Source organism: Bubalus bubalis, chromosome 1 (genome assembly GCF_019923935.1).
Source record: "Bubalus bubalis isolate 160015118507 breed Murrah chromosome 1, NDDB_SH_1, whole genome shotgun sequence".
Lineage (NCBI taxonomy): Eukaryota > Metazoa > Chordata > Mammalia > Artiodactyla > Bovidae > Bubalus > Bubalus bubalis.
Window position 1 is genome coordinate 111172805 of NC_059157.1, and position 14525 is coordinate 111187329.

The 14525-nt window shown below is 34.3% G+C and overlaps 1 protein-coding gene across 6 annotated transcripts in view; it reads left to right on the forward strand.

Annotated features, from left to right (window-relative positions):
- STXBP5L (syntaxin binding protein 5L) overlaps nt 1-14525 on the forward strand; it is a 447507-nt gene that overhangs the window by 336290 nt on the left and 96692 nt on the right. For 2 of the 6 annotated variants that reach the window (XM_044942363.2, XM_044942382.2), the window contains exon 20: nt 242-313. The exons of 3 other annotated variants lie outside the window; for them this stretch is intronic. In XM_044942363.2, the coding sequence (XP_044798298.2) occupies nt 242-313 (72 nt within the window). Of the gene's footprint in view, nt 1-181; nt 314-14525 lie in introns of all 6 variants that reach the window. One more of the 6 variants, XM_044942381.2, reaches the window with a different exon arrangement.

A 14525-nucleotide genomic window follows, 5' to 3' on the forward strand; every position in this document is an offset into this window, starting at 1 on the left:
TATAAGAGACTTGATTGAGTAAAATTACTACAGCATACTCATCATTCATCTATCACCTCTTACTTTCTAATTAATTTATTTTTTTAATATCTCCTTTCTAATTTGATTACCTAAACTTGCTGCAATTTCTTCATCTTGGCTGTTCTAGATTCTGGTATGATATCACTTCCTTTCACTTTAGACTATTTTTCTCTCTCCCTTCTGCCTGCTGCTGATGCTGGTGTTCTGGCATGTTCCAAAGACAACTTTTGCATGCGTGGCCTGTCTAACTTTTATCCTGATTTAACGAAACGGATCCGTACTTCCTATCAGAGTAAGTTCTATAAAGCTTAGGCAAATAGCTTTTTTAAGTCATAATGCTTGAGTTAAATCCATACACCTGTGCTCAGTAATGTGTTTGTTAAAACACATTCAGCATGCATGCAAATTTTTGTTTTGTTATGGAAATGCAACCTGATAATTTTAATAAAAATTACATAAACACTTCAAATAGTTATTGTCAAATACCTATTTACCCATATTCATTGTTTCAGTGTTTCTTTCAAATCATGCATACCATTGTTTTTAGTCCAAGAGCCATTGTCTTTTGTTTTGAGGAGGAAGAGTCATGGTGTCCTTGTAAATAATAAACCTGATAATCTAGTATCAATAATAATTGAATGGTTATTTTGGAAACTTTGTGCCTTTGGCTATTTTAGAAAATTATTGTAACCAGGGCCACAATATTCGCTTTTTCCAGTATAATTAGATTTCTTGGAGCCAAATATTTCCAATTTCTGATGCTTTTCATTCAAATAGAATATGCAAATAAACATTTATTTATTTATTTTAGGAACCAAACACTGAAATTGGGAAATTAAGGTTGTAAATAAAAGTCAGTAATAGTAACTTTTACTGTGGTAGCAAATGCAAATCTGAAAATGGTGGAGTCAGATATTCTTAAAAATGATGCAGAAAGAATGAAGAGTGAGAGTATGATTAGAGATGCAGATATTAGTGATGTTATGGGTGAATATTTATTGGTACGAGAAGATGTGTATAATATGTTAATCTATGCTATGTTTGAGAACATTTGCTTAACAATACATATAAGATGATATCATGTTTGTATAAAATATACACATATGGATACACACACGTTTGTTGCTCTTATTCTGCATTTCTTCAGACCTCACCTCACCAGCTTGTAGATATTTAACAAAATTACATCACTTATAAAAATCTAAAACTTTGTGTTCCATTAACTAAAGGATGTTAGTACTATTGAAATCCTTTAAAATTTCTGGGGCCCAGAGGTGACTTATTTTTGCTCATAACTATTCCCTAGGTATTACTGGAACACAGCCAAACTCATTCATTTACATATTGTCTATGGCTGCTTCCAAGTTACAATGGCAGAGTTGAGTAGTTGCAACAGAAACCATTTGGCCCATGAGACTTAAATATTTACTGTCTTGCTCTTCACATGAAAAATTTGCTGACCTCTCTGCTATACTGTTCATTACCCATCCCCTGCCACCTAAAAGGGTCCAGCCAAAACTTTTCCTAAAAATAGTCTCTAGGTGGTTTAACATACATATTCAAACTTCAGAATCCTAGTGTAGCCTTCCCATGGTGGAATCCGCCTATTGTGTGTGTGTATATGTGAATGTATCCATCTATACAGACGGAAGAAGTTTCTGGAACATGAGATTGTAAATTTTATAAATTTCTTTTAATATATTTTATTGTATTTCTATAATAAACATGTAATGCTTTTATAGTAAAAGAAATTGGATACTGAGAATAAGAAGCAGGCAGTTAGTTAAACTATATGAAGTCTATAATATCAACCATGATATAAAGCTTAAATGTCATTTACCTTGATTATTTCAATAATTTTATGTTGTCTTCAGAATAAAAAAAAAAAAGATTTTAAACCTTCCTTCAGGGTACTCTAAAATATAATTCCTATCTACATCTTCAAATGAATTTTCTACTACACCTATAAAAACACTCCTTTTAAGTCAGTGTGTGGCTTTTACTACACTTATAAGTGAAACTCTCTGGAAACTTTCCTTAGATTTCACTCCCTTTAGTAAACCTTTCCTGCTACCATCAGAGTGCTTTGCACCATTTCCTTGATTTAAAATGTCTACAATGCCCACAGTGTACAGACTTGGACACAATAGAGTCTGAACCACTTAACTGGTACTTAGGTTTGTTTGTGTTTTTATGCATACGCTCTACCTTTATAAGTGCACAAAGAGAACCTGAAGACCATATGTAAATTTCTTGTTATCCTCTTACACCAGCACAACTGTGAGCTCAGTAAGTCAATGATGATGGTAGTGGGATAGAGTCTGACAGGTGATGCTTTTCACTCACATGAACAACAGGAGACTTTTCAAATTTGATAAATGAGAGTAGACATGGCTTCTGTAGTTACTGGATTCACTGGAACTTAGAAAAGAAATCATAGTTTCTTCTAAACAAAGAATTAAAGTGTCAAGACATAAGAAAAATCAAATCCTTAGAAGGCCATAAAGAGATGCTACATGTCTTCCGTGAAACTATGGTTTGTAAATGAAATGAAATGCTTTGGAAAAAGCAGGAGACATAGGGTCAGAAGGTTTATATCAAGTTCTTTCTTTTCTTCTTACTGACTAGACATTACATTTATATCTTAAGCAAATAATTTAACTGCTCTGAGTTTCTTTTTTCTCATAAAGTAAAATCATAATCCCTACTTACCCTTTAGAGATTTTTGGAACTTTTCAAGATTAGTGTTTATAATAGCACTTCTATAAATATTAGACATTATTTTTCTATAATTATCATCATAGAAGATGAAAGCCACACCACAGGTTACATAACTTTTGCAGAATACAACAAATTTATGGAAGATTTAAGGCTAACATCCAGTCAGCTGCCTCATTGCCTAGTGCTTTTTACTTTTTACTTGTGATAATGACAAATTTTGCTAGTTGAAAATTGCTAATATACCATTTGAACCAAAGGAGTAAAAAGTATGCTTAGGGTAGAACATTGTCAGAAACTGTGCTTATGTATCAGTTTCTAGTTATGCAATGAGGGAATCCATTGGAAAGTTTCAATCCTATGTATAGATATTTTCTTTCTTTCACTGCATAGTTTTTTCAGAGTATGGGGAGTCATAACAGATCCTGGATACACAAATCAGAAGCATAAAGAAAAACTGGAGAAAAGGGGGGAAGATAATAGAGGAGAATTAGAAAAGAGAGTCAAATATTTTTAAAAAATGACTGGAGAAAGTCAGGAAAGAAGGAAGAGTAAAACAAATAAGAGGAATGCCTCAAAGAACAAATGAATGGGAAAAGTCCATTCATTTAAAGAATATTTATTAAGTATCATCTGTGTCAAATATTTTTTTGGTACTACATATTTAATGAATAAAATAATTATGGTCTCTTCCCTCAATTTATAAGAGAAAACATACAAAGAAATTTCTAGACATACAATTATAGTTGAAAAAAGATAATGCTATCAAAGAAAGAAAATGGAAAAGAGGCTGATTTTTGAATGTGTTGTCAGTGAAGGCCTATCTGAGGAAGAAGCATTTAAGTGAATCCTTACAAGAATGAATAAGACAAAGCTTTGAACTTACAGTTCTGAACAAGATAGAATAACAGGGACAAGGTTTAACATCCTTCCCCAAACACACAAACATAAACAGCCATAATGAATGAAACTGTGGTTTTCAAGAAATGGAACATCAGGCAATGAAAACCAGTAATTTCTGGCAGATGAGAAACAAAAGAAGTGAACTCTATAACCGTACCTGTTTACTGCCCTGAGAGAGTTTCTAGATTGCAGCAGAGGGACGAGGGGGAAACCCAAGAGGAAACCAGCTCCCTATGTCGAGAAGATGGGGATGAGAAACCAGGGAAACCAAAGCAGCTCCAGCACATAAGGAGAGGATCCCAGAGATCTACAGTTCCCTCCTTGAACAAAGTACCATACATATTCTGTAGCTATCCTGGGACAAGAACCATCTGAAAGGACTAAAGGAAATGGTACCCAACACTCAAACAATGGAAATAGTATCTATTTTTTACCACCAGGCAGACTAGAAAAATATCAATGTAATTCATAGCCACTTCTAATTAACATTGTACTGGGGATTCTAGCCAGTATAGTCAGGCAAGAAAAATAAAAGTTATCCAGAATGGAAAAGAAGTTAAATCATCTTTTTTCATAGACAACATGATCATCTATGAAGAAAATCTAATAAAGTCTACAAAAAAGCTACTAGAACTAATAAGTGAATTTAACAAAGTACAGGATATAAGGTTGATATACAAAAAATCAATTTTATTTCTGTCAACCTGTAACATTTAGTCATAAATTAAACAACAAATGTGAAAGACTCATGCATTGAAAACCAGAAAACATTTCTGAAAGAAGTTAAAGACCTAAAAAAAATGAAGAATTACATGTATCAATATTATTAAGATATCGGTTCTTTCCCAATTGATCTGTAGTTCAGTTTAGTCCCAATAAATATTCTGTAGACTTTTTAATAGAAATTGACAAACTGATTCTAAGCCCATATAGAAATGCAAAGGATTTAGAGTAGCCAAAGAATATTATTCTTTAAAAAGAATGATCTTGAAGAACCAACACCACCTAATCAAGACTTTTTTAAAAATTAGTGTTACAGTAGGGGAAGGAGAGAGGGGGACGGATTGCGAAAGTAGCATTGATATATGCTACATGATATATATGTATACACTACCATGTGTAAAATAAATAGTTTGTGGGAAGTTGCTATGTAACACAGGGAGCTCAGCCCAATGCTTTTGATGACCTAGAGGGGTGGGATGGGGTGTGGGGTGGGAGGGAGGTTCAAGAGAGAGGGGATATATGTATACATAGGGCTGATTCATGTTGTTGTATGGCAGAAACCAACACAACAATGTAAGGCAATTATCCTACAATAAAAAATAAATTTCAACATAAATAAAATTAGTGTTACTGTCAGGTTGGTATTGATCCAAAGACAAATATGTCAGTGGAACTCAACAGAGACTCCCGAGATACACCTACACATATACAGAACGCTGATCTTTCTACAAAGGTGCAAAGGCAGTTACGTAGAGAAAGAATAGTCTTTTCTATTAACTGTATTTAAACAACTGAATATCCTTTCGTAAAAAAAAATTTATTTTGATTCATACTTTGTACTAAATTTTAATGATTTACAGTGGTTAATAAGCTTTGATATAAAACTTAAAACCATAAATCTAGGGGAAAAGGAGAAAATTTTGTGACCTTAGGCAAAAATGTTTTAGAGAATATACTAATGTCATGTTTCATAAAGGAACAAACATACATATAAATCAGATTTCTTCAAAAGTAAACATTTTTGCCCTTTAAAAGACACTTCTGAGAATGAAAAGTTAAATCATATACTAGGAGAAAATATTTGCAAAGTGTATATCTGATTAAGGACTTGTATCTAGAATTTATTATTTTCTAAAAAATCAATAATAAGAAAGCAAGCAACCCAATAAAAATGTGAGTCAAAGATGTGAATAAATAATTCAAAAATGAAAATAGTGATTAAAAAATAAGCATATAAAAGATTCTGAACATTCATTGTTAAGAAAATCAAAACTACAATAAGATAATAATACATTATAGTGGCTAAAATTAAAAAGAGTGATCATACCAAGAACTGGCAAGAATGCAAAGGAAATATAAAACTATTGGTGCGAATGTACAATGGTATAAAACCATTTGGCAGGTTCTTAAAGATTTAAACATATACGTAATATGACCTAGCCAGTTTATATACATGTAGTTATCATAGTTACCCTCAATAAATGAAAGCATGTATCCATACAAAGACATTCACAGCAACCAGAAGATTCAAACATCTTTAGTAGTCAAAAACTGAAATATCTAAAGTCTCCATCGAAAGTTCAGTGAATAAGCAAACCTCATATATATGTTCAGTAGTTTACTATGCAGCAGTAAAAAGTCATGCACTACTGATATGTGCTATACCATGGATGAACCTCAAAATAATTACATGGAGTAAGAGAAAACAGATAAAAAAGGGCATGTATTGTATGATTCCATTTATATAAAAAAATCCTAGGAAATGAAAACTAATGCAGAGTGACAGAAAGCAGATCCACAGTTGCCTGGGGATAGAGAAGGGGCTGGAAGGGAGGGTTATAAAAGGACACAAAGAAGTTCTTGGACATGATGGATACATTTATTATCTTGATTGTTAAGATTTATCAAATTAAATACTTTGTAAACAGGCCGATTAAACCTCAAAGAGTTATTAAAAAAAAAAAAAAGAGCTGGTCACATGAAAGGCAGAGAGCAGTATGTTCCAGGCAGAGTGGAGAGCTTGTAAGAAGGTTCTAAAGTGGTTAAGGACTTTATCTTCTAGAAATAGAAAGAAGGTCAAGGAGTCTGTGGATGTAGTGATTGACAGGAAAAGTGGGTTAATATTTTGATGTCTAGATGAACAGGGACAAGATCATACAAATTTCTGAAGCAGTTATGAGAAAACAGTTTCATTTTGAGCAAGGAAATGATAGGCTTTGATTTATATCTTAAAAATATTACCCACACTGCTGAATGAAAAAAACCTGTGAGGCCAAAAAAGAATGAAAGCAAATATACCAGTTGGAGGGCCAATATTATACTCCAGGCAAGAAATGAAGGTAACTTTGACTAGGGTGATAGCAGTGTTGTTGGAGGAAAACAGGTGCAAGAATCATTAACACTTACAGAGCTACTAACTGCAATTTAATTTGGGATATCAGAAAGTACAATAAAAGATTATTTCCCAAATCTGGGCTTGAGCCAAGGACTGTATCATGATATTATTTACAAAGATGAAGAAGCTAGGGTTAGTGCATGGCATGGTGGTAGGGACTAAAGAGTTGAGTTTTAGACTTGCTAAATTTTGATATTGGAGAAGGCAATGGCAACCCAACCTGTTATGAAGTGAAGATGACAAGTGGACAGGTAAACAAATCAAATTACATACATATACAAATTTAGTATGTAGTGGTGGTTCTGGAGGGAGTAGAAGGGAAGTGAGGGTTTGTGAACAGAGACAACAGGAATTACATTTAATTTCCAAAGGAAGAAGAGTAGCTGGCAGAGAAGACTTGCCAGAGAGAAGATAAGAAATGAGGAGACTATTGAAAAAACCATAATAAAGGGGGATATTTCAAGAAGTGGTCAGCCACATCAAATGATATAGTAGGTTTAAGTTCAGAAAAGTGATTAGTGGGTGTTGTGCTGTGAAGGTTATTAGTGACCCTTTACAAAGTAGTTTTGGAAAAGTATTGGGATAGAAACCACAATTATTTTAGACTAAGGAGTGGCAATGAGGAAACAGCACAAGTAAATAACTCTTTCGAGATGTTTGGTTATGAAGGGGTGCCAAAAATAGGTCAGTACTTGTATAGGAAGAAAGTGTTAAGAGGAGGATATTTTTCATTTTAGATAAAGAGCATATTTTTAAGTTGATGTGACTATTGAATGATCCACAGAGAAAGAGAGATTGATGATAAGGGACAAAGGGAAGAAGAAGAAGTAAAATCCCTCAGAAAAGTGAGAGGGGAGGATATCAGAGCATATGTACAAAAATTAGTATCCAAGAGGAAGCTTTCTCTATTGTAATAGGTACATAAAAGGAAAAAGCTACAGAATCAGAGGGTATAATTTGTAATCATAACAAATTACAAAATGTATGATTTGGTTGAGAAATTAAACAAGTGATTTTTGCATCTCTGTTTTTCAGCTCTGTATTTTAATGGGTGTCCTTTATTTTTGAAATCAGTTTTACAGAGTATTTTCTTACTCCAGACTGTATGGAAAAGCACACTGGTCTGTAATTAGTAGGTAAAATATAAGGTTCCATCTTTGAATTCTATGAACAAAGAATAAAAAATAAGAGAGATATTACTTACTTAGATGTGCGTTTTCTAGAGTTTAACAGTCATCTTGTGTAAGTCAAACAAATAAAACAGCTAATATAATTTAGAGCAGTGGTTCTCAACTCAGTATGATTTTGTCCCCCAGGGGACATTTGGCAATGTCTGGAAACATTTTTGGTTGTTACGACTTGGGGAAGGAGTGCTCTACTGGCATGCAGTCTGGAAGTGCTTGCATTCAGGGGTTATTATAGAATCTGACCCAAGCTGAATTAAACTATCTGAAACTGCATCTCAACCCTCTTTCTCCACAAATACTGGGAATATTAGGAATCAGCCCGTTAAAAAAGTGAATAGGGAAGTTTGAGGGTTGGATTGAGGAGCAAAGATTTTGAAGGGAAACTGAATCTAATTAAAGCTTAGGCCAGCCACAGCTCAGCTCAGTACTCTCTAGAATCCGGATGATTAGCACTTCACTTGAGCAGTCTGACAAAGGATAAAAAATTTGTAAGCCTGTAAAAAACTTAAGCAACTCTCTTAACCAAACTGACCTGACATAAATAGACACCTGCATCATATTAATGAAAATACACTTTTTTTTTGTAACCTGGAACATTCACAAATATGGACTGTCATGAAACAATAATTAACATCAAGCACAGTGTGTTCTCTAATCATAAAAGAAATTAGAAATCAATAGCAGAAATATGTCTTAAAATCTCCAAATATTTCAAAATTAAGAATAGCTCATGTCTTGAAGAAATCATAAGGGAATTTTTTAAATTATTTTTTAACTTAGTGAAAGTATAAACACAAAATACCAAAATTTTTGATACTGAGATGTTACTAAAGTAGTACCTAATGGAAAGTTTAGAACACTAGAAGCTTAAATTAGAAAAAAGGATCTCAAATCAATAATCTAAAAAAACTTCTTAGTTAAAATACTGAAAAAGAATAGTGTAACCCAAAGTAAACAAAGGAAAGAAATTAAATCAGTGAAATAGTGAAATGAAATCAGTGAAATAGAGGGCAAAAGATAGAGTAGATCAATAATACCACAAGATAATTCTTAAAAAAAAAAATTACTATGATCTATAAAACCCTAGTAAGACTGATCAAGAAAGAAGAAAAGCATAAATAACCAAATGTAGATGAAATTAAGAGATTTCTTGAAAGGAAAAAAATTATAAAAAGTGACAAATTTTTAAAAGTGACAAACACATTGGAAAATATAAATAGACTCATGTTAACATTTTTTTCTATTCAAAGTTAAATATTCACAGCAAAGAAAACTACCCTATACAGGATTGATTTTTCAGATACCAACCTGAGAAGCACCAGGGATACATTCTACAGAGAGAAAGCATAACTGGTAAAACCTGTTTTTAAAAACCAATCAGTCTCTGGTAATTGTCCTAAGAGGACGCAGAAAATGAAAAAGCATTGATTCAAGAAACTATACTGAAACTTGGTTTAAAAAGTGAGAGTTTGTAGACCTGAGGCACAACTTGCACTGTACCTCTCCTGCCTTCAAGTTGCCAGCATTTCCTGCTCTCTCTAACTCAAAGTTGAAAAGTCCAAATTCCTGCTGAGTGTGGTCAAGAGGTCAGAGGCTCCCTTCCCCTGCCAGTCCCAAACTAATAGGACAGAAGTTCTACTCCAGGTATGGCAAGTCAAAAATGCTGAGGTTCTGACTGTTCTCACACCAGCATGCTCATAAGGCAGAAGTTTCATGCCAAAAAAAAGTCAAACAGAAAATCAGAGGTTACCACCTCTACCCCAGCCTAGTGACTTAGAGGTTTTGCTCAAGGGATGAGATAGTCTATCAGAACTGTGAATTCTGATGCTCTCTCCAAACAAACTAGCTTAATTTAAAACAATTTGAGAAATTCAAGCATAAAAATGCCCTCAAAACTGATGAAGTATTTGATAGAAATAAAATAAGAGGTAGGTAGTTCCTCTTAATTAAGAGTAACCAGCTAGAACATAGTCAGCTGGTTCACTGGAGAGAACCTAGAAAAGAGATAGCTAAGACAACTTCTCCTGAGGTTTGAATAAACCTCCAAGAATGGCTTCAAATATGACCCTTGTCCAAATTTAATGTTGGAATAATATATGGGCCAGGGTGTTCTCTAAAATAGCAGAGTAATCACTTGGCTCTAATTGTGATACCTAATAGCTAGAAGTGATATCAACAAAGACAGACAGCCTTCCAGAGAGTCCAGGGAAAGCATCAAAGAGAGCCCTGCTGGAAAAAACCACTGCTGTCTCAGAGTGACTATGTACACTGAAGGCTGAACCTTCTGAGGACAATATCAAAGCCTTCACAAGGTAAGGAAAGTAAATTTTGCTAAAATAGTCTAGCCAGATTACTAAACAAATAAGCAAATAACAATAAAATCCAGAAATGGGGAGTGAAATCAGTAATCAGCACCCAGAATTGCTATATTGCCTAAAATGTCCAGCTAACAAAATATTATATGAGACTTGCAAAGAAATAGGCAAGTGTTACCTATTCACAGGAAAAAGCAAGGAAACAGACATTGCCTCTGAGAGGGCCCAGATGTTGAATTTAACAAAGACCTCACAGCAACTTTTAAAAATATGTTTAAAGAACTACAGAAGGAAGGGAAACTATGATGATAATGCCCCATCAAATAGATAATACCAATAAGACATGGAAGTTACATAACATAGCAAATGGATCTTAGACCATACATAATAATTAACTCAAAATGGATAAAAGACTTAAATGTAAGATCTGAAACCATAAAACTCCTGCAAGAAAACGTAAGTGGTAAATTCTGTGACATGGGTATTGGCAGTGATTTTTTTTTTTTTTGGATTTCACCCCCAAACCAAAGAAAATGTAATAAAAAATAAACAAGTGGGATTACATCAAAAAAAGGAAATGCCTATTCTTTTGAAATTCTTCCCAAAAAATTACAGAGGAAGGAACACTCCCAACCTCTTTTTATGATGAGGCCACTATCACCCTCATACCAAAACCAGACTAAGATACCACCAAAAAAGAATATTAGACGCCAATAACACTGATGAACACAGATGCAAAATCCTCCACTAAATACTAGCAAACTGAATCCAACAATATGTTAAAAGAATCATACACCATGATCCAGTGGGGTTTATCACAGGGATGCAAGGCTGTTTCAGTATCCAAAAATAAATCAGTGTTATACCATATTAACAAATTGAAGAATAAAAACCATATGATCATCTCAATAGATGCAGAAAAAGCTTTTGATAAAATTCAATACCCGTTTAAGATAAAAAGTCTCCAGAGAATGGGGATAGAGGGAACATACCTCAACACAATAAAGGCCATCACTGACCTGCAGATAACATCATACTCAGTGGTGAAAAGCTGAAAGCATTCCCTCTAAGATCAGGAATCAGGCAAGAATGTCCACTGTCATTTTTATTCAGCATAGTTTTAGAAGTCCTAGCAACAACAATCAGAGAAAAAATAAAAGGAATCCAAATTGGAAAAAAGAAGTGAAACTGTCACTGTTTGCAGGTGACTTGATACTATACATATAAAAATCCTAAAGATGCTACCAGAAAACTACTAGATCTCATAAATGAATGTGGTAAATAAATTTGGTTGCAAGATCAAAATTAATACACAGAAATCACTTGCATTCAGTTACAATGAGACATCAGAAAGAAAAATTAAGAAAATAATCCCATTTACCATCTCACCAAAAAGGAATAAAATAACCAGGAATAAATTTACCTAAGGAAGCAAAAGACTTGTACTCTTAAACCTGTAAAGAAAGTAAAGACAACACAAATGTTCTTTGATTGAAAGAATAAATACTGTCAAAATGACTATACTACAGATTCAGTGCAATCCCTATCAAATTACTAATGCCTGTTTTTGAAGAACTAGAACAAAAAAAGTTTACAATTTGTGTGGAAAAACAAAAGACCATGGATAGCCAAAGGAATTTTAGGTAAAAAAATGGAGTTGGAAGAATCAGGCTCCCTGACTTCAGACCATACTACAAATCTTCAGTAATCAAAGCAGTATGGTACTGGCACAAAACAGGAAATATAGATTAATGGAACAGGATAGAAAGACAAGAGATAAACCATATACCCCTGGTCACTAATCTATGACAAAGGAAGCAAGAATATACAATGGAGAAAAGGTCGTTTCTTCAGTAAGTGCTGCTGGGAAAACTGGACAGCTACATGTAAATGAATAAAATTAGAACACTCCCTAACACCATATGGGCTTTCCTGGTGGGTTCAGTGGTAAAGAATTCACCTGCCAATGAAGGAGACGTGGGTCAGGAAGATCCCCTGAAGGAGGAAATGGCAACCCACTTCAATATTCTTGCCTGGGAAATCCCATGGATGGAGGAGCCTGGCAGGCTACAATCCATGGGGTTGCAAAAGAGTTGGACATGATTTAGTGACTAAACAACAATACCATACACAAAAACTCAAAATGGATTAAAGACCTAAATGTAAGGCCGATACTATAAAAGTCTTTCAGGAAAACATAGGACGATCACTCCTTGACAAAAATCACAGCCAGATCTTTTTCAATTCACCTCTTAGAATAATGAAAAAACAAAAATAAACAAATGAGACCTAATTAATCTTAAAAGCTTTTGCACAGCAAACTATAAGTGAAACAAAAAGATATCCCTCAGAATGGGAGAATATATCTGCAAAGAAACCAACAAGGGATTTATCTTCAAAGTATACAAACAGCCCATGAATCTCAATATTAAAACAATCAAAAAATGGGCAGGGGGCTTCCCTGGTGGTCCAGTGGTTAAGAATCCACCTGCCAATGCAGCAGACATGGGTTCAGTCCCTGGTCAGGGAACGTCCCACATGCCATGAGGCAACTAAGTCTGTGGGCCACAACTACTGAAGGCTGTGTGCCCGAGAGCCCATGCTCCTCACTCAGCAAGAGAAGCCACCATGATCAGAAGCCTGCATTCTGTAATGAAGAGTAGACCCCACTCACCACAATTAGAGAAGGCCCTCATGCAGCAACAAAGGCTGAGTACAGGCAAAAAGCAAGTAAATAAATAATTTTTTTAAAAATATTAAAACTGGCAAAAGATCTAAATAGACATTTCTCCAGAGAAGACACACAGATGGCTAAAAAGCACATGAAACGATGCTCAACATCACTAATAATCAGAGAAATGCACATCAAAACCACAATGAAGTATTACCTTAACATTAGTCAGAATGGCCATCATCAAATATCTACAAACAATAAATGCTGAAGAGGGTGTGGAGAAAAAGAATCCTCCTACACTGTTGATGGGAGTGCATACTGATACAGCTACTACAGAGAACAGTATGAAAGTTCCTTCAAAAACTAAAAATAGAACTATTATAAGATCTAGCAATCCCACTTCTGGGCATATATCCTGGAAAACCATTATTAGAAAAGATAAAGATACATGCACCCCAGTGTTCATAGCAGCACTGTTTACAATAGCCAAGACATGAAAGCAATGTAAGTGTCCATCGACAGATAAATACATAAAGAAGATGTGGTACATATATACAATGGAATGTTACTCAGTCATAAAGTGAAGTGAAAGTCGCTCAGTCGTGTCTAACTGTTTGCAACCCCATGGAACTATACATGGAATTCTCCAGGCCAGAATACTGGAGTGGGTAGCCTTTCCCTTCTCCAGGAGATCTTCCCAACCCAGGAATCGAACTCAGGTCTCCGGCATTGCAGGTGGATTCTTTACCAGCTGAGCCATAAGGCAAGCCCTTAACCATAAAGAAGAACGAAATTGCAGCAACATGGATGGACCTAGAGATTATCATACTAAGTGAAGTAAGTCAGATAAAGATAAATAACATATATTACTCATATGTGGAATCAATAATGTTATATAAATGAACTTATTTACAAATCAGAAACAGACTTATTAAAAACAAATTTATGGTTACCAAAGGGGAAATGAATGTGTATGGGAGTGGGTGAGATAAATCAGGACCTTGAAATTAGCATACACATACTACAATATACAAAATAGATAATGTAGAAGGATCTACTGTATAGCACAGGCAACTCTACTAAATATTCTGTGATAACCTGTATGAGAAAAGAATCTGAAAAAAGAATTAATATGGATGTACAAACAAATCATTTTGCTATGTAACTAATCACTTCGCTGTGAAACTAACACACAAAATTTAAAATTGAAGTATACTTCAATAAATTTTAAAAAAGAAAAGGTGCATCATCAGGGAAATGCAAATTAAAATTACAATGAGGAATTACCTCGGACCTCTTAGAGTGGCTATTATAAAAAATACAGGAAATAACGAATGTTGACAAGGACATGGATAAAAGGGAACTTTTGCACTGTCGGTGGGAAAGAAATTGGTTCAAGCACTGTGATAAATAGTATGGTAGTTTATCAAAAAATTAGAAATGGAACTACTATATGATCTAGCAATTCCACTTCTGAGTATGTATCCAAAGAAAATGAAAACACTGAAAAAGATACATGCACCCTCATGCTTATTGCAGCATTATTTAAAATAGCTAAGATACAGAAACAACTTAAGTGATCATCGATG